At 43.3% G+C, this 27,559-nt stretch overlaps 1 protein-coding gene across 4 annotated transcripts; it reads left to right on the top strand.

The window, feature by feature from the left end:
- LOC118431743 (transducin-like enhancer protein 4) lies at nucleotides 1-27,072 on the top strand. 4 transcript variants are annotated; one of them, XM_035843057.1, is made up of 21 exons: nucleotides 1-418; nucleotides 585-685; nucleotides 1,432-1,495; nucleotides 2,318-2,362; nucleotides 8,146-8,208; nucleotides 8,682-8,756; nucleotides 9,628-9,654; nucleotides 10,079-10,250; nucleotides 10,652-10,671; nucleotides 16,213-16,344; nucleotides 16,604-16,804; nucleotides 16,932-17,046; nucleotides 18,891-19,057; nucleotides 19,912-19,991; nucleotides 20,094-20,274; nucleotides 21,557-21,873; nucleotides 22,046-22,157; nucleotides 23,416-23,498; nucleotides 23,780-23,883; nucleotides 24,320-24,396; nucleotides 25,394-27,072. In XM_035843057.1, the coding sequence occupies exons 1-21, from the start codon at nucleotides 395-397 to the stop codon at nucleotides 25,499-25,501; spliced, it is 2,268 nt and encodes a 755-aa protein (XP_035698950.1). In that variant the 5' UTR covers nucleotides 1-394; the 3' UTR covers nucleotides 25,502-27,072. The 4 variants fall into 4 exon arrangements, with proteins under 4 accessions (XP_035698950.1, XP_035698941.1, XP_035698958.1 ...); XM_035843048.1 differs by having other exon boundaries at nucleotides 10,655-10,671; nucleotides 16,932-17,055; XM_035843040.1 differs by having other exon boundaries at nucleotides 2-418; nucleotides 16,932-17,055.
- The last annotated feature ends 487 nt before the right edge of the window (nucleotides 27,073-27,559 follow it).

Genomic DNA, 27,559 nt, shown 5'->3' on the forward strand with positions numbered 1-27,559 from the left:
TTTGCCCCCTATTGTAGCTCGGCGTTACCGCGTGTGGAAAGTGTTCTGTGTGTGGCATTTGCACATCGCGAAGCGAGACCGTGCACCAAATTATCATTTCTGCGGCATTCTTGCTCCCGCCCGGAACCCGATTTCTTGCCGGTTTATGGGCGATCGTGCCCCCTGTCAGAGGTTTTGAGCTGCCGGCACCGAAGGATCGCTGTTGGAGTGGGGAATCGGACTGTGAAACGAGCTAGCGGCGGAGTTCTTGTGTCCGGATCCGCACTTTGGCGCCGGGCGCCATTGGCTGAGTTGTACCGTGCGCGCTTGGCTGAAAGTCGGCCGCTTTCAGACGGATTTATCCCCGTTGTCCACCGTGTTCAGCGAATCAGATTCCGACTGCGAACCAGGCGAGATGTATCCTCAAAACAGACATCCCGTAAGTTGTCGAAAAGAAACCAGGAGCCTTTGGTTTGGGCAATGTTCTATAGAGAAGTCTTCGGCAGTCAGATCCACGAAGTTAGTCGCTGGATGCGTTGGCACGCTTTTATTTCCGTTCTCCTCTGTTTTCCTGTCCGCTAATTTGCGGCTTGTTCTCCCTACAGGCTCCTCCCCACCAGCCGGGACAGCCCTTCAAGTTCACTATCCCAGAGTCCTGCGACCGGATCAAAGAAGAATTCAGCTTCCTGCAGGCGCAATATCACAGGTAGGCCACGCCGGCAGCGGTCCGCTGAGCACAGGCGACGTAAATACTCCACCCGCCCGTTGGCTGGGTTAGTGTGGCTTGCGACCGTGATTTCTATTATCCAACCCTGTTTGTTAGAGTGGAATTCTAGTTGAAATGTACACCGTTGCTTTATAAAGAACATCCATGTCTAAGTACTGTACATTTCTTTGACTCGATTACGTACCTATGAGTATGAGATCATCAAATAGACGAGTACGTCGTAAGGGGTCACGAATATTCTTTGTTCTGCACATTTTATTATTGTCATTGTGGTACTTGACATATAATGTAGCATTTCGCCGGAGAAACACCAGCAAAATGTAACTATTTTAGTCAGAGTTGATCGGGTCTCGAGCTAACAAGACAACACCATATGAAAACTATCGCTTGTTTGGGGGATGGAAACAAAGCCAGCCAGCCATTTTATATGCAAATAAACCGCTTGGGGTTGTTGATCTGCCTAGCAAATAAAGATCATTGAATGGTCCAGTACACATAGACCCAAGAACCTTTTGCACACCTTTGTTTATTAAACTCTAGCAAATTTTGAACATATCCACATGGCGCAGTGTGAATTCTAGGGAATCAATGGACTTAAACTGTGGTAACCTTCGTTATTGTCATGGTTGGTTTGGCAGGTTTCCTTGCTTTTTTTGTGTGCAAGGCCTTTCCTCCTCGTTCCCGACTTCTCATCTAACAGCAACATCATCCTTTTTATCCCACAGCCTGAAGATGGAGTATGAAAAGCTGGCAGCAGAGAAGACAGAACTTCAGCGCCATTATGTCATGGTGAATAGCTTCCTCTCATCTGTTACTTGGGGCTTCCTGGGGTGGGATGACAGGGTTAGAATGGGTGGTTGGTTTCCCAGCGCAAAAGGTCATCCGCTGCTGCTTAGATGGTCATCACTCAGCTCCATAGAGCAAGCAAAATTGGACGCATGATGTTTTCGGCCATGTCCCAGCGCTGTCGTATAACTGTTAGATGCAGTGCAAACACTTTTGCTGCTCATCTCATTTTAAGATGGAGATATTTAGCAACTAGACCTGGGTAGTGGGTGGATATGTATGCATGGCATGTCAGGTGGCGGCTAGCCCTGAATGCAGGATTATTTTGCCCAACAGAGGAGACTCATTAGTATAGGCCTAAGCTGTCCAGGTAAAGCTCAGCCACACACCCATTGAATTAATGGAACTGAGACAGCAGTGCACTTTGCTACCTTGACAGGGACACATGTTAGTGCATGTAATTGTTAAAGGGCTAATGTTGTATTGTTACCTTAGCATTGCAGTCAGGCATTTCTGTTCTAAGAAGTAAGATCAAGCTGAAACATGTTCTCACACTGCAAGTTGATTTTTCTGATGTCAACAACATGTTGAGGAAATCACACAATGTTCCAGACAGCCTGATTTGCATGTGTCTCCCTTGGAAGGAGTTAGCATCTGACATTTCGATTCTCTCAGCACCTCCTGTCTAATGAATACCATTCCTGGTGTGTTCCTGTGAGGCCAGCCCTTGATTAACTTATGCTGGCTGTACCATACCATGGGTGATAAAAATTCATGATGTTCTGCTTTAAAGTAACAAGATCATTTTTTCCAATCTTCCTGCAGTATTACGAGATGTCATATGGACTGAATGTGGAGATGCACAAGCAGGTGAGTTGTCCAGTATTTCTCTTTCACAATTATCAGTAACTCTGTAGAGACTAATGCATCTGCCTTTTAGTCCCTCTGGTCAAAGGTCAAGGAAACAGACTTCTTAATTCTTTCTGGCATAAACCTCCCCACAGGTAGTGTCCCTGTGGGTTAGAAATGCAACTGAATTATTTATTTCTGGGGTATGACTGGGTCCCCATAGGATGGTTATGCCTAATAGCATCTATTATGTATACACACTTCCATTTTTCTATGGTAATGAGCAGTCGGGATGCCACAGTGGGATGTGTAATAGCAGTGATGGGGGATTGAATGCAAAGGTAGTAATTAGGTACTGCTGTGGCATATTTTCTGTCTACTTGAGCAGTTGGCAACTTTGTCTTCTTATCCCCCTGGGTGATCATAAAGGTAGCCATGTGCATCGAATATTCATAATTCATATCATCTTACTCTGAATGAGCTTTGTGTGTGTGAGCATATAATTTTAGCCCCAGGGGCCTGATTTTGGTGTTTATTTCCCATTTCAGGAACATGGTTCATTTTATAAAGCCTTGTTGTGTTGTCATGCTACCTCAAAGACGCTGATAAGCACGGCTTAATCTGGCATGCATTAGTGATTCCTGCTATGTCCTCAGGCTAGATATGTTTGTAATTTCTGAACTTTTTAGCATCCCCTTCCTGGGAAATGTTTGACAGCCTGAAGTAATTATATTGCACCCCAAATGATGAAAACCTCAGGGTGCTCCATATCAGACCCCATCAGGGGTCACCGCCTGCCTTCAAAGGTCCAGTGCCAAATTGCCAGTTTGTCTGGAGGACTAATGCATAACACGTTTCTGTGGCTGATGGCTGAAAATGTTCCAAATAAGGTACATTTCCCTCTTACCATCTGTCATTTCCCTTTCTGGGACTTGCAGATAAACAGACCTAGGAAAAAAGGCCTCTTCCGACCTTTCCTTTAGGCACTGATGTGAGGATGTTGCCCTGTGCTGTTAGGAAAGGTCACTGCTTTTACTTTGAGTTTCCTGACCCGATCAGAAGCAGGCTATGAGAAGCAGTCCATGCTATGTTCAGTCTTGTGAAAATGGGATGCTTACTGGCTAGAATACACATACACTCAGCCTCAGGGGTGTGTTTCTAGTTTCCAGTTGCCTAGGGAGGTGATGTATCTTCATTTCAACCCTTTGTCTGGATTTCCCTGGTCCATTTACCTAGCTGTATTTGTGTTGTTCTGCTCAAGCTACACTGAAACCAGTACATGTCACCAGTTGGCAGCTTTTTAGTAGCAGTAGTGCTAGGAAATCTTTTATTCTGTTGGGAGAGGTGGGCTATTATTACCACCATATGCGAGGTTCACCACTGGGTGGGGGTCTATTGTTAAGACTTAAATTTATGATAAAGAATTCCTCTATTCCTAGATCAGTAGCCTGGTGTCTGCTATTTGACAGTTGCCAAAGAGTTGTAATCTATGGTAGTTGCAAGCAGGATGTTTTGTATAAAATAGTATATACAACTGAAATTAGGAGCTTCCTTGACTTAGTGTCAGGTAGCAAATGTTTTCACTGATTATAGCAATGGTGCATTTATGGACCAGCCCCTTCTTTTCTACCTCCTATTGTGGCCAAATCTCCTGTCAGACCTTTACAAGGATGTTTGTTCAGTAAATATTATTCCTGTGCCTCCAAGGAGTCTTGGGTTTGTGTACTCAGTAAGAGCTAACTGTTCTGTATGTCTGTCTTCCTCTCTGTCCCACTGATGGCAGTGTTTGCATGGCTCAGACACCCTTGGTATTCTACATGTTCCTTAGCAAGGCAAGGATGGCCTTGCTCCATCAACAGTTTGCCAAACCATCAACTACTTGGGTTAGCATTTGACTGCCAAAAGTATCGTTTAGTTGAGAAGTGTTTAGAAAGCCTCTGCTCAACAAAAGCGCCAATTATCCGGTGTGTGTGAAAGGGGGACTGAAGGGCTCTACTTGAGCTGCCAACAACAGGAGCAAACAGCTTTCACGCCAGGATGGGGCACTGCACCTCTCTGTGCAAACAAAAGCTGTGCCCACATCCACTCCAAATCCAGGCTGCTGCATCAAAATGGGCAGTTTTAGAACAGATTAAACATTTCAGTTTCTGGTGATGTTTGCAGAGAAAAGTTGGACCAGTTTAGCTTAATCTTTCTGCCTACTATGTAATCAGCCTTCTGCACAGATGGAAAGCGTCACTGAATGCGTGTGTTCCTCGATCAAACACTCAGACCTTCATGTAAACACTGACTGCACTTGAAGTGCAGACCAAGGCCTATTGGCTGCATTGGCAGCTGGAAAGTAGTGTTTGTAGGCAGTCACAGTGCAATCACTAGAACCATGACGGGCCATTAAGAAGAAAGGGACTTAGAGGGGATCGCTCTGCGGGTGCGGGTGTTTTGTGAGCAGTGACAGATCAGGCAAGAAAAGGAGGCCTGCCTGATTAGGCCACACAGGGGCACTGTAAACCTATAGTTTAACAAGTATTGGTAACAAGGGTGCAGACACATTACCTATTGATAGAGCCTTTCCAGAGGGCAGGCTAAGAAAGGCGATGCCTGAACATGATGCACTCTCTACAGAGTGTAAGGTTTCGCGGACCACTCAGCTCTTTCCTGGCTCAGCTCTCATAGTTATACCCTCGCTATTGGACGGCCAACAAGGTGGACGCTTTCTCTTCAATTCCTGTTTCAGAAAATGGCATCTATGATTATCGTACTTTGAGTGGAACCCTTTCATTCATGTAGGACCTCGGGCTAGAACATTCAACAGCACTTATGGCTGTGTCAGGGTGATGTTTATCTTTACTGGGAAATGGCAGCCTTTTAGAGGGTTTATAATGGTCCTTATCATCCACATTTCTAGACTGCATATCCTCCTTAAACACAGAAGTGGGTCCTAAAGTTTGAAGGTTGAGATTTGAAGGACTTCTACAGAACACAGGCATAGATGAGTACCTCATCCTGGTTAACTAAGTTCCTGTGTTTTCTCTGTTTTGCAAACAAGAGAGATTGTATAATGGTCACATGTAGGACACTGATTCAATCAATAACAAGAGAAGCTTTGAATTATAGTTCCTTGTTGGTTGTAGATACTGTATATGTTCCTCCTGGGGAGTTCATCATCACTCTAAACAAACCTTTTGTATATTTAGTTTGAATTTGAGGCTAGAGTCATGAGGGTGGTTTCAAGCCAGGTATTTCTTGATGCCTACTGTTGTTTGGCAGACACAGGCATCTGCACCATTGCAAAGATGATATAGGACTTGTCCCTTGGCTAGGCAAGCAGAAAATTCATCAGACACACCCCTACCAGGTTTGTTCCCACCAGTGGGAGCCATGATTGATCTTACCCACAATGCTTCTGGTCACCCTGTGGTTGGGGATCAGGTGGCGATGAGTTGAGGCTAAACAGGATATCCTTTGTGCTTGTGTTTCCTTATTTGCATGGCCTCATCTAGAGGAAGCAAGAGGAAAGCATGGTATGTTGTGTATACACACTCCACATAAGCAATGACCACTACTGGTGGGTGTGTTCTTAGGAGGAATTTTCCCCCTTGTAACATAACATCATAGCCAGAGCATGACATCATTCTATTATGTGAGCAATGGGTCATGCTAGGAGCAGGTGTTGGTGGTCAAAGAAAATACTAGATAGGAAGCACCCTTTCTTTGTGGTCTTCTGAGTTGTGATATTGTATTGTATTTTTCTTGTGAGAGGATATGGAGCAAGAATCACACCATCCACAGTGAAATACTACAATAGAAATGCTAGAAAACACAATGTTATTGCATTGCTTAATATTTCTAAGTTATTCAGTAAAAAAAAACAACTCAATATATATTTTAGAAGATCATTCAAAAATGGATTTACAGTTCAGTTTCTCCAAAGGCAGATAAAGCACCAGATACCATGTTGAACTGAGTGACCTTCCTGTCTTGTTAGACATTGCTATCAGACAATAGGTAGGCAGTCCTCAATAACATGACACAACCTATGGATCTGTGCCTAATGCCATCGATCGCAGGAGCCCATCTGGATAATAGGAGATCAATGGTTCTTCTAAAATGTATCAACAAAGCAAAATGGAGAACCCATCTTACATTTAATCACGTCAGGCCCTACTTGCAGTTTCCCATTTAGTACAAATCTGCAAATGGTGCAGATAATCTGCAGGTCCCTTTTATTGAATACAAAAGTGCTATTTTTGTTGAGCTGATTTCCCTGTGGAGCAATTGCCATTTTTTGTCATGAGCCTGGGGGTCTCCAATGGCCTGTGAATCAAATTGGTTTGCCATCAATACCAAAAGAGCCATTTTGCCTTTTCTGTGTCCTCCCCTGGGGCTGCAGTCTCTGGCATAATAACAGGACTTACCCAAAATAATAAGCTTGTTCATTATATTGCTAATGCAGCTCACCTCCCACAAATACATCTGTATATACAAGGTGATATAATGGCAACCCTGGGGGTGGCAGGTGCCCTTGAGCTGTTGGGTGTGCAAAAGAGAAATATTTGTAGCTTGAAGTAAGTTGAATGCGTCATCGGGCAAATATCTTTTAAGTTTTAGAGTTGACAAAAGTCCAGTTAATTGATGCATGTCACAGACAGCCAGGAGAAATGTTGACCTCAACATAGCAAGAAGAGAAGTCAATTTTATATCATTCAATATTAACCACTCCAAATTTCAGATGTTATCGGTCCGTGGAGACCTGGCAAGACATCGACCATCCATTTTGGAAATGAAAATTTTTGACAGGCACATGTTTAATGGATATTTAGTATAGCCTGGGGCCTGTGGTAGACATTATCAAGATAGATTGCTGTCCCAAGGCAATATCCTAATTTCTCATGAATACAATTTCGCAGGGATGATGAACAAATCTTTTGCATCCAATCTCACCGAATTCCCCAGACAAGGTCCGTGACTTGTCAAGGGCGCCGATAATTCCAGTGACTTGACTTGGCCTTTCGCTTCACTGTTCACAAGTCAATTGATTTTAGGATGCACTCTAATCAGAAAAGCTGGGCAAAGCCAGCTGAGCATAGTTAAAGGAAAAGCTGGAAGATTTCTCATCTGTGCATGACCTCTTCAGTAATGGAGATCACTGCACTAGACCCTCTCTCAGACAGCTCGAAATCAAGGCATTTCTGTCCTGCCAGATGCCTTATCTTGTCAGAGAAACATCTTTAATATGTAGTTTGCTGCAATGCTTGGGTGAGCTGATGCACATCCAGCCATCCAAATGTCAGATCCAGTTGGTATTTGAATCAGTATGTAACTGTAATCCCTATAGTTTTGTTTCTCCTGGAATTATTAAATTGTAATATCCGAGAACATGGCACAGCTTGATGACAACTTTTGCTAAAAAATCTAATCAAAATGGGTGATTTCCTTCTCTTTGATTTATGTTTGCTTGAAAAGTAAATTATAACTCTAACAAATAATATTTGTTTGCAGGCCGGGCCGCACTAATCATTATTGCACATCAGCGTGGTACAGCTTGCCCCCATCCTAATAGAAGTTCATTGGTCTGTATCCGGCTATATATTTTTCATGCTGGATTTACGCAAAAGGCCATTTCACGGCTGCGAATCCTGTTGAAAACCCCCGATAAATATTCAACAAGCCGGATGAGGAGTAGATTCATCGTGGGCACCCAGCTGTGTAGGAGAGATGCGGATCGTTGCAGCGATGACTATTAGACCATGAATGACTGCTGTCGCTAACTAATGACTTTCTCTTCCCATGTTTCCTTGCTGCAGACGGAGATTGCCAAGCGGTTAAATGCCATCTGTGCCCAGGTCATTCCCTTCCTCTCCCAGGAGGTAAGTAGCTTATCCAATGGAAAGGCCACCATTTTTTCGTTCTGGGTGGGGGTGACCCAGGTTTAAGTGGTGTCATTCAACTTGGATTACTTCTATAAAAGGCTGTTGGAGACTGTGCAATTGCTGTTATAAGTTGGAGTGAACTCAAACCATTGAAGTACATAGGGGATGGGAATTACCCTGCTCTCAAGCAGGAGACTGCTTTGGACAAGTTCTCTCATGCATGCCCTCCACATGCAACAATTTTCAAAATTAAAGGCAAGCTTGGCAAGAAGTAGGATTGGAGTAAGGTGTAAGTGTGCAATACTCAGGTTCTTGTGGATTTAAGTGTCCAGCACCAAAGGATTCACTTCACATGTGGAGAACTCTCCACTACCATCAATGGTACTTCATGATGTAGATTTCAGTGCTTGAATTGCCCCGTCATACTCTGAGTTGAACAGTTTTTCTCTCTATTTCTGTGTTTCCTACAGCATCAGCAGCAGGTTGCCACGGCAGTGGAAAGAGCGAAGCAGGTCACGATGACTGAACTGAATGCTATCATAGGGGTAAGACCAAAACTCTGCTGCCAACGCGGTGCAGTCTTACATAACATTACTCAGCAAGCACTGGAGATTTGAATAAACCCAGATTTACACCTCTTTGGAAAGAAATTACAGGAAGAACAGGAGTGGGTTCTTCTGATAGATCCTTGCTTTGAAGCAGGAGGTATTGAAATGCGTCATTTTCATAAGAGCTTCCTGTCTCATTAATGAATTTCTGTTGCACTGTCGTGTCAATATGTATCATAAATATGTAATTGTTATTTTTCACGCATATGTGGTGAATGCCACCTATGACAAAACCTCAATAACCTGCAACCAAAATCCAGGAGGAAATTTATGTAGTTAATTTTTGCAGTTCATGCTGTAGTGTGATGTAATTCTGTATCACTAACACTAGACAACGTGTGAGAATGAAAGTGTGCTGTTGCTTTTCAAAACATGTGAAAAGAAAGTGGTGGTACTTTGATGCCATGTTCTTCTTATAGTGGAATTTGTGACTTCCTACCTTCTTCTAGTCTCTCTTACTAACATGGTTCCCTTTTATCTGGTAATGGAGCCACTAACACTTATAAGGTCAAGCAAAATAGAGAGGAGACATGATGGTTATACACAAAATTGCTTCGAGTGCTTTAGCTCTCACTGAAGCCTTTATGTTAAAATGTGTGCTGTTACTCGTTGTCTTACTAGCGGACCTTGGATGCCAGATTCCTGGCATGGATTGACTCTGAGGTTGTTAAACATTACCCTTCTGTGTGCACATAACATCCTGGCACTTTGCTGTGAATTTTTCTTGGCTTCCTTGTGTTGAATGTGGATGTGGCTCCTCACACCTCCTGGTGAAAAGAGTTTTTCTCATTTGTTCTGTCCCCCACAGAAGCAGGCAGGATTCCCGCATTTTCTGGTTAGTACTACACTTTTACTGGTTTGTGACTGTGCTGGAACCTTGCCTAAGTTTGACCGAAATGTTTTTGTCTTTTTTTCTTGAGAAATTGGCTTACATAAGTCAGCATTTCTCATGGTTGTGTCCAAACCAGTAAAAGTGGCAACATTAGGCGAGGTTCCATTCTACCCAGCAACACTAGCTCCTGCATGCGCTGTGTGTAGTGCAAAATAAGTTGGTGTTCCTAGGTTGCTACCCTAATGACGCGGGATTGCCTGCAGCCTGCCTGGCCCCCATCTCTGTAAAGCCTGCCCCCTTCCCCTACCATAGGTATTGTGATGTCTGTGCCGTGAGGTGATGTGATGTGATGTGTCCATATGTGTAGGACTAATTACCCTGATTTACCTCTCTAATGATTGTACTTGTGCCCACTTGTCTGTAACAGCAACAGCAGCTCCAAGCACAGCACCTCCACCAGCCACATGCCCCACCGGTCCCCATGCCCCCCCATCCAGCCGGCCTCCAGCCACCAGGACTCCCACAGGGAAGTGGCTCTGGGCTTCTGGCACTCTCTAATGCACTTGGATCAGCCCCCCACCCCTTGAAGGATGAGAAGCGTGAGTACTGTTCCTATTTTTTGTTTATATTGTTAATGTTGGATATTAGTGCATAATGTTTGTGAAAAAATTATTAATGTGTTACTGTCTGCATATAATATACCGGTTGAATGTTAAAGAGGGTAGGCATGCATTCTGACTTGGACAGTTGTGGTTGAAAGTAACTTGTGCAGAATGTAAGGTGTTAAGACATGATTACATGGACAGATAATGTGTAGTGCAGTTAATCTGAATAAAGAAAGATAATCAAGTTAAACAGCACTGCTGCATTTTTTTTAGATGTAAGGCAAAGAGAAGATCACTAACATATTTTCCCCTTTATCTTCTTGCTGTTGTCGTGTTGGACATCTTGATTGATCTGATGGTCCTCCAACTTCCTGTCCCATGATGCATCACTGTAGCAGGAGAACCATCGAGACAGGTGAGTTGCCTGACATTTTAATACATGTCCCCTGGGTATCGACAAAAACCAAGAGATTAATATTTATTTTTCACCGCATCAGGAGCATATTCATCCTCTTATTACCGGCCCGTTCCCCAGAGGGAGCCAGGGTGTAATAACTGTGATCCCACCATCTATCATGGATGCATAATTTGGGTGAATTTCCACGCACTGTGCGTCTGCTAATGGGTGATAATAACAGGAATTGATCATCGCATGATGGCATCACATGCAATATTGGAGTGAGCATGAAATGGAGGCATGGTATGCATGGGCAGTGATGTAATGTCAGAGGGTGGAGATGACTTTACTTGCTTGTTGCGAGATGAAGGGGCATCAGGTCATCGTTCTTATGCATTTTTCATTGACTCTAATGGGTCTGGCGGTGGGGCGAAGTGACAGATATGGGCAAGTACAATCAGCCATCACACATTGTTCCCTGTGCAAGAAGGAAGCTTCTACTCAATATAAGTTCCCTTTGCTGGATCTCATCGTTCTGATGTTTAACATTAATCAGTATGGATAACTGAAAAATAATGTTATTTTGGATGGGTCTTATTAACCAAGTTCTGTCTATGGCACACTACCTTGTAATCACAATTAGAATTCACAGTTCATGTCAAATTCCTTGTTTGGTATTCTCCCCTTGAGATTACCCAATGAAATTCTCCTCTAATTGCCCAACTTCCTGTTTGATATTTGCAATGTGGGCTCTAGAAGGCTTGATTGAATTATTTACTATCATTGGAATTGGTATAATGTGCTTATGGCTGGCACTATAAAAGAGCTAATGCCCATTTGAAAACAGTAGCATCATGATGTGACTAAGAGCTCTGAATCATCTCAATGAAGCCCCTCCCATCCCTAAAGTGTGGATGGATATCATTTGTGGAATGTTTAGAGTCTGTGTAATGCCAACCTAATCTGGGCTGCCAGCAGCGGTTTATTTTCACAGATGTTCCCAACCAGTCTTAGCACTTTGGATTTGCATTTCTGTACACTTTGGGACAAAGAGATTTGCCTGCTGAAAAAAAGCTTTGCAACATACTCAAAGTTATTCAACAAATATTTTGATTTGGCTTACATTGTTAATAAGTCTCATCATTATGTCCCATATGTTTAGAAAATGCCGTGGACATTTGGAGCCAGATGTTGTCTTTTAACAGAAGCAATTAGGGCAAGCCTGTCAACAAGTAAAACATACTATGTGTATACGATATTTAGCAGATACATGTGTGGGTACTTTTCTCTCTCCCCCTCACAGTTGCGTTTGTTTTCTCTGTCAATGTTGTCTGTCTATTGGAGGTCTGGTGTTGTCAAATATGTGTTCAGAGATTTGGTGTTTGTTTGTCATTGGCTGCCTCTCTGTCAAATGCACTGCAGTTAAAAGTATGCTAGGTACACTGGGGGTTGCTGTTTGACTCATACTGTGAAATTTAGAGCTGCGGTGGAAAAATCACTGGCACTGCGAGTGGAGTGATGAGAAATTTGGCACATTCCGACCTGTATTTACCCTGGTCTCTGCAGCTTGCCCTGTGTATATACAGAGCCAGCATTTGAGATGGAACACAAGCAAACATTATCAATCAACCTTGTTCAAATACAGTAACCTGTATTCGCTGTAGGTCTGCTGTTAATGGAAAAAACACAGAGTTTTGTTTATGAGCCTATTAGGATGTAAAATACAAATTCCTCAGAACAAATTAAGTCTTGTTGTACTGACATTTAGTGCCAATCAAATTTAAGTATAGACAGTGAGTGCACAAACGGTGACAAAGAGATTTCCCAGATAGTCATCTGTGAATAAGGGATTAAACAAGTCGTTAAATGTCATAGCTGAAGACTTCAGTCAACTATAGACAGGCCTGAAAGTGTTACAAGACATTAAATTTTTAGGATTATGAGCTAAGCTTCAAACTGTTGCTAATTTATTTATCCAAGTGGTCTGGTTTAGGAGAAAGGGCTTGCCAATACATAATGACATATGCATGAGCAGGCAAAATTGACTCTGATGGATCATTGTCTTATTACCTGAAAGAAAATGTGTGAAAGCCAAGGGTGGGGGAGGTGTTGTCAGGCTGGAAGGGCGGGGTACTTCTTGCTGATAGGTGATTGATTCAGACACCTTTGCCAGTTGTTTCCTTTCACGGGACTGTTTACATTTGAATAGGTTTATCAGGTTGTGTTGTTTGCTGCAGGGCAATAATTAAGCCCCCCTGGGTCTTCCCTCAGTAGGGAATAATTAATCTGTAATACTAGTCTCCTGTGTTAAAGAAAACAGGAGGTCAAATTCAGGACTCAAGAGGTTATTTGCTGATGTAAATCAGGCATCAGATTTGCATGACACAGATTCATTTTTCCTAGATTGTCTGCCTTTCTTGTACTGGCCTGAGATTGTTTGACACTGAATAGGAGATAAAGTCAGCCAGGCTGCACTGAACAGTGGCAGGCATTCAAGCATGCATGGCATCTTATAGAATAATCCATTTGTGAATTCAGGGCTTCCTTTTGTGGAGAGGGTGGGCTCAGCTTGTTGACTGGGCTAATTCACCTGAAAAAAAGCCGGGTCCTTTGTGTGACAGCTCACCACTGTAGAGGTGCCCCATCACTCTGTATAATTAAAAGGCCATTTCTGCTGATTGCTCTACCCAATTGACACCCCCCACCACCAGGGAAATCATGTGAGCAGGGTGGACATCTGCTCACCTCTATATCACCTGTAACCGCACTTAAATCCTCTTTAGCAGGTACAAATAACAATACAACAAAAATCCTTCTGTTAATTCTAATGTGTACTCTTGTGTTGGCTGTATGATTATGCACGAATCAATTGCTGATGTCGTTGATGGAAGGGATTATGCAACCAAAGGTTCCATGTCAGTTGCTGATGGTAATACTAATAGGTTACTCAGTCAGACAAAGCCAGCAAAAATTTTGAATCAGATTCAGAATCAGTTCTTGTCACAATCAAAAGGAAATAAATACAGGCGCCATGAGCCACATTGCAAGTCAAATGCAAATGCCGATCATGAGACCATCACGCTCCACTAACAGTTTCAGTGTAAGCAGGCCGAAAATGGGTGATGCAAATGCAACTGGGGTGCGCACCAGCTTTTGTGCCGTCAAATGTACCCCTAAAGGCCTGGCAATGCCCCCGTCCCCTGTACATATTTCCATGAGGTGTAAAATGTTGGCCTTTACCAGGGCTGCTTTGAGGCTCAGTCAGCCAGGTAATGACAGCATTAAGGTGCATTCATGCCTCTGATTGTGTTAGAAGTCGGGCAGGGTTATTTCCCTTAGTGCAATGTGTTGCAAGGCACTATCTACCTCCAAGACCGTGACAGTGTGTGTGTATTGAATTTTAATGAGGCCAGGTATGAATATGCTGCTTTCGAACAGACAGTATTACATGAACTGAAGTTAACAAAAGTAAACTTGTCTCACTAGGGTTGTGAGGTTGCTGAATTTGGGATGATGACTTGTCAGTGCGTGACAATGGATGTTCTCAATGTTGTTGGAAAACTTTGTCCTATCAAATCTTATGCTATAACAGCCTTCGGCCCCAAAGGATTGGAAAGGCAACTTTTGTTTGGTTGCCCAGCAGAGGCATCCAAATTGAATCATGAATATACAGAGGATTATGGGCCTGTGTTACTGGGACTACAACCCATACTTGACTGATGAACTTGGAGTCAAAGAGCTAATTGTGTGGTGAGGGCTCCAGGGAGGAGAAGTTGCCATTCATCTGTTTGTTGTCTGCGCTCATTAGCAAGCGTCCTGCCACAGCTGTCTCCACCTTGAATGAAAGCCTGGCCTTATCACCTGTTTACCGATCTGTCAGTGCCTTGTGTCCCAGAAATGCCTTTCTTGCTTTTGTTGGCTCAGTTGGTTAGCTGGAACATTGTTGATGTAATGCTGCATGTCTCTATGGATGCCTGGGTTTACCTTGCCATTTTATTTGTCTGAAAATTGAGCCCCCTCCATTCTCCTAAGGAAAAATTAGTTTACCCAGGGATGTTTGCTCTGGTTATTCAGACCAGGGAGAAAAAAAGCACTGGTGTGTTGTGTTTGTTGATTATATTTGACTAGCACTGTGTTCTTTTAATTGCGGCCTCTTTCCGCTGAGCAGGAATTATTTCTGTTTGGATACCTTAGCCAAGGTGCGTGTACTCAGGGCTTCCTGAGGGTTCCTTTCATTTCGTGCCTTTGTGGATTCAGTATACAGCCCCTCTGTTTGCAATTTTCTCAAGGATGGAAAGAGGCAAATGTTTGGGCTGGGTGGTATGTTTGCACAGGCTGACGCTGTCGGCACAGGGTGTAAAAACGAGATTGTTATTTTTGCTAGGTGTTTGCTGGTGATGGGGGCCCAAAGCCTTTGTTAGGAGAAGTGCCATGTGTGACCGCATGTTGTCACCTATTGTTCCGTTTCGCTGTTGGGTTTGCAGTGATACCCCATCCATGGCATGAATGGCGTGCAACGTAGTCATTACTGCACGTCATTTCCGCTCCAAATAATACAGTGTTTATACAGGACACTCTTGTTGTGGTTGACTTTAAACAACTGTCATCCTGCATGCACCCCTTTTCTCTCTCTTGTTTTCCTAGGACACCCTAAAAGCCTTGTTAATTGCCATCCGAACCTGTCCAAACAGTCAAACTTGCAAAAGAGTTTTGTAATCCTTCCGTGTCTGATTACTGTGTACTCAGTGCAGAAACTCGATAGTGTCTGTATTGGTCCTTGCCTTGTGCAATGGAAAATCAATCCACCCTCTAAACAGTACCATTGACTTGGGTGTTGTACGTTCCGCTTGATAAGCACACAGAAGGACCTGCGCCATGTAGACTGTACGATATGTCATCGAGCAGAGGGTATTACGTTTCACTTACAAGAGCTGTTGACCCCCCTGGTTCTGCACCCGTGCGTTGAGGCAATGCCGTGGGTATGTAAACCAGGGGCCAGCCTATTTCAGGCTTCGATGGGCAAGAATAAAGCTTGGCACTTTCTAAATACCTGTCTCAATACCTCCGGAGAGAGAACAAAGGGTGTAGAATTGCCTGCTGAAGGGTTCGCAAGCTGCTGCAAAGAGTCATCCTGTCCTCTTGATAGACTTAACTGATGCAGATGCTCCCCTCAGCTTGAATAAACTTTGCCCTATCACCATCTGATGTTGCTTAAAAGAGAAGATATTGCCCATTTTTTGTCAATTCTCATGCCATTCTTGTAACATATGGCCAGGTGCTCACTCAAGTATCAGAGGCTGGTTTGCAGGCTAGCGTGGCCACCAACAAACATGTTAGCATTTCAAGGCGGTTTCCAATTAGCTCTTCCGGTTCCACACAAGACTGCCTCCCACCAGACCATGAACATAGTCAGTGAGCCAGTGGCATTACACTGTAAACAAAGTCACAATGTCATGCCTGCTTCTTGTTCTGTGACTCAGACAGTATCAAAACACTGCTGATTGCTATGCATCAAGTACTCTCTTAGAAATTCACACCTCCATTCATCTTCCTTCCCAGAATTCCCTGTCTCCCAGCGACCGCGACCGTTCCGATCGTGAGAAGTTCCGTACACCAGATCATGTGAATGACCGTGACAAGAATGCTAGCAGCAGCAGCAGTAAGAGAAAAAGGGATGAGAAAGACTCTGGGGTAAGTAAATCATCAGAAAATACAAAAGTTAAAAAGCCATGGATGTAATACAAAAACTGTTATTGTTTAAAGGTTACTTTTTTGTTTGAGTCTTCACTCAAGCTGGAGAAAGCCAGATCTTTGAAAACAAAATGTCACCACCAGACATTATTGAGATTAGGAGGAGTGGCCTCTAAGAAAGAAGCCAAGCGTCATCTCTCAGTTAACTCACTCAGACTGGATAATGTAATTTTCATTTAATTGTTGCCCTCACCATTAGGATAGTGAAGGCGAGAAGAGTGATGACAACCTTGTGGTGGATGTGTCCAATGAGGATCCACCATCGCCACGCAATGATGAGACCCACTCCCCACGGGAAAATGGCTTGGATAAGTCACGTCCTCCAAAAAAGGAGCGGCCAGAAAGCCCAAACAGTGTCGCTAGCAGTGGAAGCACACCTTCATCTCGGAAAGACAAGGAGGTGAGTGCAGGACCATTCATTTTTTTAATGAAATAGTTGAAATTTCACAAACATATCTTTGCTCTAACTCTTTTTGTGAACCTAGTACTTACTAAATGTATTTTGTTGTTTTTATGTGTCCTAACAGGTGGAAAAATCTACCACACCAGTGTCGAAGCCCTCCTCCCCGACCCCAAGCGGCAGTGCTACACCTGGAGCCTCTGGACATTCTGGCAAACCTATGGGCAAGGCTCCACCAATAGGTACAATTTGTAAGTGTGCCACTTCCTGTGAACTAGAAGTGCTCACCCCTAGCACATGTCAAATGGCATGACCCACTGTTTACTTACCATCATTCAGACCTACTTCATGCTAGGTTTGCATGACATGTTTGTGTGAAAATTTGTTCTTCATGGGAAGTGAAGCACTGTGGGACTGATGTGAAGTTCTTGGTGTGTCTCCTGGAATTTTATTCTTACTTTAACTACACTGTAAAGACCATGGAAAAGAGAGACAATTGACTAGCGTCCCCAGAAGTCTACACCTCAGGGTAAAACCAGCAGCCCATTTCAGGAATGCAGGGACTGTTAGTCTTGTGTGTCTAAGATGGGATCAGGCCAGCAGTGGTTGTATTTACCCACATGCATGGATTGACCAGCAGTATCCTTGGAATGTTTTGGTGACTCAACTGTTGGTGAACTAACAATGGAAGAAGAGACAACCAAACCGCCCCCACCGTATCTGTACACAAAACAGACTGCTTTTGTCAGAGAAGCTCACTCTTTTGCTTTGTTTATTTTGCTAAGACTATTTGGGCAACCTACCATGCATTGGGCACTTCTTCATCCATTGTGTGGCTGCATGTGTTTGGTTTCTACTGTTGAAGAGCGTGGTTCCGTCATGCCTGAATGGTGGCTTTCCTTGCACGCTCAGCCCACTGATCCCTTGCAGAATCGCCCCCTAAGTAGAGCTATTTTCCTGGGTGTTTCCACATTCAGATGCAGTGGCGCTGAACTCTTACCCAAACATGGCTCAATCATTGTTCATCCATGTGGCTGATCACTTCCAAAAATATTTTTCTCCCCCTGGAAACTGGAATTATCTCAGATTTGTCCAGTGAAAAGCCTGGGGATTTTCACTGCATGCCCCTCAAAGGAGATTAGGTTCTTATGTTGTCTATTGGGGTGTGACTTGTTGAACTGCTAGTGCTAGGTAAAGGAGCAAAGATGAAGGAAGGCCTTGTGCCCAGAATATGCAGTTTTCAGACCCACTTTGATCCTAAAGATCAAGCTATCAAAAGATCAAACTATCACAAAGGTGGTAGAACTTGAAAAGACATGGGCAACAAAGTAGCACACATTTCAGCAAACAGATTTTACTTAAAGAAGTTAGCACTTTCAGAAAAAATATTATCCAGACTTCATTGATCTGGGTACACCACAGTGACTGAAACGTAGTGGCTTGAGGCTGTTTCTCTTGGGAAAGGTTCTTCTGGCGCTTGCTGGCTTTGTAGTGGTGTGATCAGTCCATTTGTGTTGCCAAAGAGAAGAAGATGGGCAGAGCTGGAATGTTCCAACCCTCGGCGGCTTTGTACCTTCATGATGGTGCCATCTGTTTCTGCAGTGTGGCTCACAATTGCTCACATCACTATGATTATGCCTCGCTGAAATGGCGCCTAATTGGGTCCTTGGAGAGAAATTGGTCCTGGAAATTAATGTGCTTGGCATGCTTTCCGTGCAGGATTGTCATTTGCACCTGCCCAGATCGATTCGGATCGCAGCAGATAAATGTTATTTTGCGAGGGGGAAAATCAAGGCTATCCCATAATTAGGAAGTAAATCAATAACCCAAGCAGTCCAATACACTTTTACATAAAGGTACAGTCAATACCAGTCGATAGTGCCCCTGAGTGTCTGCTAAAGATTTTTCAATCGTGATAAACCAACGTCTTGCCAGATCCAATTGCCTTAGCCAATATCTAGTGATCCCTGCCCCACAAATAACACACTGAACACTTGCTTATGGTAATAATTCTCTCTCTTCAAAGCTTAAGCAAGGGGATATAGGGCCCTCCAATGACATTTCCAATTCTTTATGTGTTTTCCAGCTCCAGCCCTGCGCACCCCCTTGTCAACTATGGGGGCCATGCCGTACTCTTCTCCCATGATGCACATGGCCCACGCCGACCTGACAAGCCCGTCGGCCTACTCCAATAGCCTCATGCACAACAGCATCTCACCACAGTTCAACAATGCCTACGGACGCAACCCCATGGTACGCACCAATATAGCATCAGACAAATGAAAATCTACAAAGCCTCTGAGTTTCTAATGATAAGTCTCTTGTCATGATCTAGAAAGCTGATTGATGCTGTCTCTGAACAATGACAGCAGGAATATGATTGATTGCTTAAACTTTGCAGGCAAAATTTGTTTCAACTGAGAGCTGCGTAAGTCTGCAAATAGATAAATTTGAATATGACTTATATAGCTAACTCACATCTTGTCAACTACTGTTCTCCAAATGGCACTGTCCCAAGTTGATCATAGGGATGAAGTTTATTACAAAATTAGCATGATCATCAATGGTAAATAGAATCTTACTCTTAGTTGAAGTGTGGCTTGTTGGAAATCATGTATTCACCTTTAATATAGTACTGCATTTTCTCAAATGAAGTGTGCCCTTTTTAAAGTTTTCAAAATTCAAAAGGGAAGTTGTTGCCAAAGTTAAGGTTACTGCATGGATAAGTGGGAAAAGGACCTGCAATAGAGCAAAGTGGTGTTAAATTTCTAGGAAGGATGCAAAACTATACACATTGTTTTTGTGTTTGACATTTCTTCTTTTCTTGTAACTTATGAGCTTTAGAATTTGTAGAGACAATGATGGATGCAAAATTGCCTGGGAGAAGAGAAGAAGATATCTTAGATTTGAATTCATTCAGTTCAAAATGTGCTTTAGATTGATGGATACTTAATTTGACTTTTTACATTTTACCTGTCCCACAGATTTTTCTCTGGCATATTTTTAATCGGGGTGCATACTTGTATAATATGGTAAAACAGAAAAGGCAGAGACTCGTCACTTTGATATCATTGTCTGCTCTTCTGACATTATTCCTGTGTCCACAGGTTGGGTTTGACCCCCACCCACATGCCCGTGCCCCAGCACTTCTGCCCCCAAGCCTTGCCTCCATCCCTGGTGGGAAACCGTAAGTCTACACTGTGTCTCTTCTGCTTTTCTTTGGACCCACCCAACTCTGCACTTTCATGTTCAGGAGCTGTTTGACTAATGTACTTGTGTTCCACTACAGGGCCTATTCATTCCACGTGAGTGCTGACGGACAGATGCAGCCCGTCCCTTTTCCTCCGGATGCGCTGATCGGTCCCGGGATCCCCCGCCATGCACGGCAGATCAACACCCTGAACCACGGGGAGGTGGTGTGTGCCGTGACTATCAGTAACCCCCCACGCCACATCTACACCGGCGGAAAGGTTAGCACAGGAGAGATAGCAAAGACCGAGACCAGTGCCTACTACCATGGTTGCCAACCAAATGGCGAACACCCAAAATAAGGAGCTGAATTAATATTTTTCCACCATATTCTGCTGCTATAAAACAACCTCACGTACAGAAAAGCAAGCAGGCATGGCTTGTCCAGAATTGAAGTGTCTCAACTATCTTGCTGATCACAGCCATTTGTTATGCATTATGTGTCTATGGTAGAAGGCAACAATTATAGAGCAAATAGTGTATAGGTCTATGAGATATCTTCCTAGTTGTATATTGTATTTATGTATATCTGTCTATATTTATATGTATTGGTATTTTTGTTGAGGAGCATAAAAGGCATGACCTAAGTTGGTTGATAAACCAGTGCACCAGTGCTGTTTGGGCAAGGACTATCGATTTACTGACGTCCCTGCCTGATAATGTAGAAGAAATGGGAAAATCCAGTATCTCTGTCCAGATCTGTGGTGCCTGTTCTCTTGTAATGAAGTCATTTAGTAGGCTGAATGGGACATCGGAAAGTAACCACACGACTGTTGTTGATAAAATCATAGCAATTCATCTGCGGTGCGCTGTATTGATTATGTAGGTTGTCCGACTCTTGTGGATGCAAAAGACCTGACATGAGAAAACATTTTGTAGCTATCCCATCCATGGTGATCTGCAGACTGTCTGGCCAAGAATGCCATTAAATTTGTGTACGCCATCTCAGTACCTGCTCCACTAGACAGACAAGATGGCTGTAGATGTTGTATAGTTTAAGATGAATTAAAGATATAAACTCCATTGTGTTGTCTTGTCTCTTTACATTAAATACTACTCTACAGTATGACATGTATTGTTTTCACATCCTCTCCTAGTAGGCCACACCAAGTTTTATGTTTCTTGGATTTAATGCCTTGCTGTGGCAACATGTTATGGAAATTTGGCTCTCAGATCTGCTTAGAGCATTTTGCTAGCTAGATGCTGTGATTGAACAGTACATGTGTTGAATTGCTCTCATATATTGAGAGGGTACAAGGAACCATCATGACGAATCATCACAGCCCAAGGTGATTCAAAAGGAACAGTAGGAGCTCATGTCTTACTCTTTCACTAGTCAAAACAAAAAGGCCCAAACATTGGATTTCATTCTAACCTCCCCACATCCATTTCACCCAGTCTTCCCCAAATTTCCATAGAAAGTCCAAGAAACCTGACTCGTAATTGGTGTGGCCTTTCAGGCATGGGACACTGACTTACTGGCTTTTCTGCCATGTCCTTCAGGGCTGTGTGAAAGTGTGGGACATAAGCCAACCTAGCAACAAGAACCCAGTTTCTCAACTGGACTGTCTCACGCGTGACAACTACATCCGGTCCTGCAAACTTCTTCCGGACGGCCGCACCTTATTGGTTGGTGGCGAGGCCAGCACTCTGTCCATCTGGGACCTGGCATCGCCGACTCCACGCATCAAAGCAGAGTTGACATCCAGTGCGCCAGCATGTTACGCCCTGGCTATAAGCCCCGACAGCAAGGTGTGCTTCAGCTGTTGCAGTGACGGAAACATTGCAGTGTGGGATCTGCACAACCAGACACTTGTCAGGTAAAACACCTTCCCACTGACATTAGACAGATAATAGTTTGCTTTTCAACGTTTTGGATTCTCGTTGAAATTGAAGAAATTGAAGTCGATGTATTAAAGCTTTGTATATTTTAGCTTTGTATCATTGCATTTCCTGTTTCTACATAATAATTCTCCCATCTTGTATTCCCAGACAATTCCAGGGGCACACTGATGGTGCAAGCTGTATTGATATCTCACACGATGGCACCAAGTTGTGGACAGGTGGTCTGGACAACACCGTACGATCATGGGACCTCAGAGAGGTATGGAGCATCTATGTTTTCTACATGTTCATGTTCATGTTTGGTAGACTTACAAAGATTGACCCTGTTTTGTTATTCCATGCAAAAACAAGATAGCATCTAAAAATTTCTTCTGGTTTCTACGCAAGGAAATTTGAAAGCAGTGCTTTACTGTTCAAACTGCAGTCTTGAACACCACCATTGTAAAACAGGCCTCATGTAATCAGTATTCAGCTCTTGCTGCTTCCAAGTCGTTACCAGAAAGAAAAATTGATGCAGCAGCACAACCTCTAGTCATTTTCCTAAACATCCTGCATTCATCAAATCGGAGGAAACAGGGACATGAAAAAGATTTCCCGGGGACAGGCTTTGGTGCGACCCGAAACGTTAAATTCAAAATCCAATTTGCATTAGCTGCGGGGGATAAAAGACGCCTGTTATTGGTTTGCCATCCCCTACTCCCAATCCCAGATATTGTACAAGTTTCAGCCCACCCAGACAGAGACATATGGGGCTGCATTAGTCAGTCGGACGCACTGAAGTCTGATTTAATCCTTGCAGATCTGTCTTGCCTTCAGTTTCAATCAGAACAGGCATTAAAGCCACTGCATGCAGCCTTTCTATTGGGCATGTCATTTCATAATGATTTGGGAGAATCGCAATGATGTATAGTCAAGGCTTGATATTGGCCCACCAGTCACACTGCCAAGGGCTATGTCTAAAGATTGAGTATTGAGCTGTGCCTCATTCGCGTCTTCGGTACTTGCCAGAAGGTGGGACAACCATAGGAGCATTCTCCACATATTTATTACTTTTTCCTGTCAAGATTTGAAGCCTTTGCTGGGTGCTCCCCATATCTTATGCTGCAAGCAAATCCTTCATAAAATCCACCCCTTTTTTGGTTTAGCTTTATTGCCTGTACCCATTCCGTCGTGAAGTGAAATCCTTGAGATACAAGCATTTGTTAGGCTTGAGTGGTATCTAGACTTCCCACTGTTCTGTCACGAGGAGGTTGCCTCATGTTGGAGTGGCCTATTAGGATTTCTTTCCCATCAAATTTTGTTGCTTCAGTTGGGCTTTCTATTAGCTGCCTCTTTGATGAAATGTTTAATTATAGGACGGATCCAGAAAAATTGCTTGATTTTCACAGCAATTTGTCCTTGGCCTTGGGTTTGGTTTGAGAGCTGTTCGTGAGCTGATAACAGTGAAGATGTTGTGGAGTTATATCCAGCAGAAATGAAATGAAAGGGCCCAAATCAAGTGTATATGTTTCCTCCAGGGACGGCAGCTACAGCAACATGACTTCACCTCGCAGATCTTCTCGCTGGGCTACTGTCCCACTGGAGAGTGGCTGGCTGTCGGGTCAGTATTCATACATCCTCAGCTTTTTATGCTTCAATTGTTGAAAGCAAGTAAGCCTTGAGATGTGCACTCACATTCTTTGATACTAAAACATGCTGATGGAGCAGATAATTTGTATTCTTTAATTGGAAGTAATGTCTGTTTATTACATTGGCTAATCAGATAAAATTAAAACACAAGAAAATATGTCAATATATTTGTAGAATGTTCTCATAGGAAACATTTATAATTTCAAAATTACTGAAAGGGTGTATTGCTCAATGTTTGTTGTTTGTCCACAGCATGGAGAGCAGTAACGTGGAGGTTCTCCACCACACCAAGCCAGACAAGTACCAGCTGCACCTGCACGAAAGCTGTGTCTTGTCACTCAAGTTCGCATACTGCGGTGAGACCCTTTGTCCTACATACACATGCAAATATGTCTGGAAGCCATGCAAGAAAGAACTAGTTGTATAGAAATTAGAAAAAAAGATAACAACAAGGAGCAGGATCTGCTGTGAGCACTTGTTTGACAGCATTGTGTTCTATGAATCATATGTACATGTACCTGGTATTCATTAAAGAGAAACAGATTTATCAAGTAATTGCCTAAAAGTTCAGGCAGATGACCTGTCAGCAGGCTTAGTGCTGATTATGCCTGCATTACTCTGTCTCCTTGCACACATTTGCATTGCCCGGGACATTAGTTTGCAGGGGCATTAAAATTTATTACCCCTGGCCATTGCCTGATCATGTAGCTATAAAGGATAATGAGGTCCCCAGACAGTTGCCCCCATGCACTATTCATGACACTTAATTTGGATGTGTGTTCATCTATACAGGCAAATGGTTTGTTAGTACTGGGAAGGACAACCTGCTGAATGCCTGGAGGACTCCTTATGGCGCCAGTATATTCCAGGTGAGACCTCGCACGCAATAGAGGGTGCAGTTTTGCCGCCTTACATGCAGGGCATTTCTGGCACTCCGGGGGGATACAGCATGGCATGCATATCGCATGAAAGAAGTAGTTTTGCTGCCAATTGTTGGGGGACGGAGTGGATAATTCAATATTTATGTATGACGTTAATGTTGCCTTTTATGCCCATCTGTCGTATTTTACGGGCCCCAAGACATTCTGTCAGATTGATTACAGAGCACAAACAATAACCTCGGATCTGTGAGGTAGTCGCATACTTAAACAGGAATTTGCTAATTTAGTAGGATATTAGGGTGTCAGCACTTGCAGGCTGGTCAATACTAGAATAGAGTATTGAGTATCAAGAGGTGGGGTTCAACATGCACTACTGTGGTGTAGATCATCAAAAGGCAGCTGGAGAGCCCCCATCAGAGTTCTGGCACGAAAAACTGGTAATTGTTGTGTAATTGGCTTGAGGGTGCAAGTCCCAATGCTGCCAAACAGCCAACCACCAGAGTTGCGCAGGCAACAATGTACTATGTACCTGTCACCTGTGGGAATCAGCATGATGGTGGTATTAGCATGTTGTCATGGCAACAAATCTCCCAAAATGCTGGATGCATGCATTTTTTTTGCCATCCCATTGATGTTGACCCGGGGAGACTGATTCTTACCGCAGCAAACCCTAGAGACTGGCATGTCTGCGTGCGCCAGAAGCGCACTGATTGGATCGTCTGCCTGGGGACCATCCCCAAAGGTGGCACATGATCTCGTACCATCAAAAATAATTGGATTCTGTCAGTCAGTGTGAGACGGGGTCGCTAAAACTCAGCGCCTGTTTTACGCTGGGGACAACAAATATGGTTCTCAAAATGAGTTTGCATTGACAAGCCAGTCATCAAGATTTGCTCTTTGTGACAGTTGGGTCGCAGTAGTGTTATCAGTCTCCTAATGCTTTCTGTGTCTGACGTGTTGTTTGTTCTTGTCCTTTCTCCCCCAGTCCAAAGAATCATCCTCGGTTCTGTGCTGCGACATATCGGCAGATGACAAGTACATTGTGACGGGTTCAGGCGACAGGAAAGCTACCCTTTACGAAGTCATCTACTGAAGGGCCCCACTGTGAAATGACAGAAAGTAGTGACACAGAGGTATAACACAGAGGTTCAGGCAGGGTGTGTGGTCTGAAAGTGAGATCCCTCCCATCCAGTTCTTCTACTTTCTTTCCTTTCTCTTCCTATCTTTTCTTAACTGCAGTCCAGAGAAAGGGCTTGCATTCTATGCTGCCACCTGTCCAAAGACGACAAGTTCATTGTCACTGGGTTGGGCAACAAGAAGGCCACAATATACGAGGTCATTTACTGATTCCATTTCCCCAGCTTTACAATCACACCTCAGCCACACCCTCACCCTGACTTTACTGTGTGATCTCACATGGATACAAATCCAAACTGTCAAAATGTAGCTGGCTAACGGACCAACAAGATTCAAGAATCTGAGATTTGGGAGCTGTCCAGCCAACCGTCTAGATCAGCACTCCTCGTAGGAAACAGCACAGCACGTCAGGAAGATTATTTTGTTATCTTGTGGCTAATAAATTATGGACTTGTAACTAGCAAAATTCTGGGTAATTATTTGCATCTATTTGATGTAGGAAGGCAAGATAAATCCTCTTGCTGGGATTATTCTTATCTTTCAATCAGATAATTAAAGAAAATCTGAGGTAAAAAGAAGAATTTATTCTCATTTGCGTTAAAGAAAGGATGAAATCCTTGATGTTTTAGCAGGGGCACAGGAAGCTAAGTTAAGGTTATGATCAGTAGGCTCTAAGCTCAGTTGTGAAGTAGGTTGCAGACTGTTGACACTGTTGTGAGTGAAGCGGTACTTTTTCACATGGGATTTTGGACATTTTCATGTAGTTATAGTTTGAACAGACGTAATGTACTTTTGGTTTTACTCAGGGAGATGGGGTGCAGTGTAGTTTTGTGTTTTTTTTGTTTCCACCGTTGTTTTACCTCAGTTTGGACAGTGATGGTTGAGTGTATTTCTGGCTGATCTAACAACATAGATAATTGTGTGACTTTGCAATGGAAGAACTTGTTTGCAGCTTGCTTTAATGCCTGTACAGTGCATGTGGCGCTAACCCATAAAGAATACAAAGTGTACTATATTCAAATAAATGGATGAAAGTTATAACGTTATTGCTGTTATATTTTAAGATGCACTTTTTGCCATGTACCAACAAAGAGAGAAAAGGAGAGACTTGTCTTATTTTGTATAACTCGTGGGGATATGGGGTGGACTTGTGATCCAAACAAAGCTAACAAGTTGTCAATATTACATGTGTAGCTCAGTCATGTGAGTAGTGAAGTAGGTGCCAGTAGAAACAACACGGGTAGGCTGTTGAGTATCATCGGGTAAACCAGCATGGGCAAGTGTAAATTTCTACCTGCAATGTACATAGAAGAAAGAAACTGTGTTTCCTGGCAGTTTTGCTCGTGGCTTGGATGTGTGTAAGGTTTACCCTAGGCATATTGTGTGTGTATTCTGGGTCTCCACAGCGACTTTTGTAAGAGAGATTCAGAATGGTATCTAGTTTTGTTCCCCCATAGGCCTTACGTTCCTTTGAGAGAGACTTGTATGTAGAGATGTTAAAGAAAATAAATACTGTGTTAATCCTAATTATGGTTTGGTTCCTTGTGTGTTGAATTTCCTAAATGAAGACTAGATTTGCACAACTCCATGCCTTTGCCAACAAATAGTTTGTCATTTACCATGATATAGATTTATTGATGATTCCAGGGGTTTACTTAGGTGGGGGGGATGGGGCTGCAGTTCCTAAGAAAGCTGGTAGCTGCCCTAAACATATTTTTTCCTGAGCACAATTTGCAACCAAAAGATCATTACCACACTAGATACCAAAACTGAGCTTAAGATTTTGTAATGGCACCTAGGGCCTCAAAAAGTATGCTTTCTTTGATAGTTCAAACCAAACCATGTACATGTACCAAACTTCATAACAATCCATCAATAAGTTATTTGTTCATTTAACAAGTTTGCTCAGTGCAAGGCCGTTGACCACTTCTAGGCGCTGAACTACGCTCACTGTGGCAGCATCTCTTCTCCCTATTAAAGTCAGAAACATCGAGCTTCAGAAAGTTCAACTAGA

Source organism: Branchiostoma floridae, chromosome 2 (genome assembly GCF_000003815.2).
Source record: "Branchiostoma floridae strain S238N-H82 chromosome 2, Bfl_VNyyK, whole genome shotgun sequence".
NCBI classification, from domain to species: domain Eukaryota; kingdom Metazoa; phylum Chordata; class Leptocardii; order Amphioxiformes; family Branchiostomatidae; genus Branchiostoma; species Branchiostoma floridae.

Coding starts and splice junctions, on each gene's coding strand:
- LOC118431743 (XM_035843040.1), top strand. CDS start 395: ATGTATCCTCAAAACAGACATCCC. Junction 1,496..2,317: donor TTCAGCGCCATTATGTCATG/GTGAATAGCTTC, acceptor ATCTTCCTGCAG/TATTACGAGATGTCATATGG. Junction 10,672..16,212: donor CAGGAGAACCATCGAGACAG/GTGAGTTGCCTG, acceptor CTTCCTTCCCAG/AATTCCCTGTCTCCCAGCGA.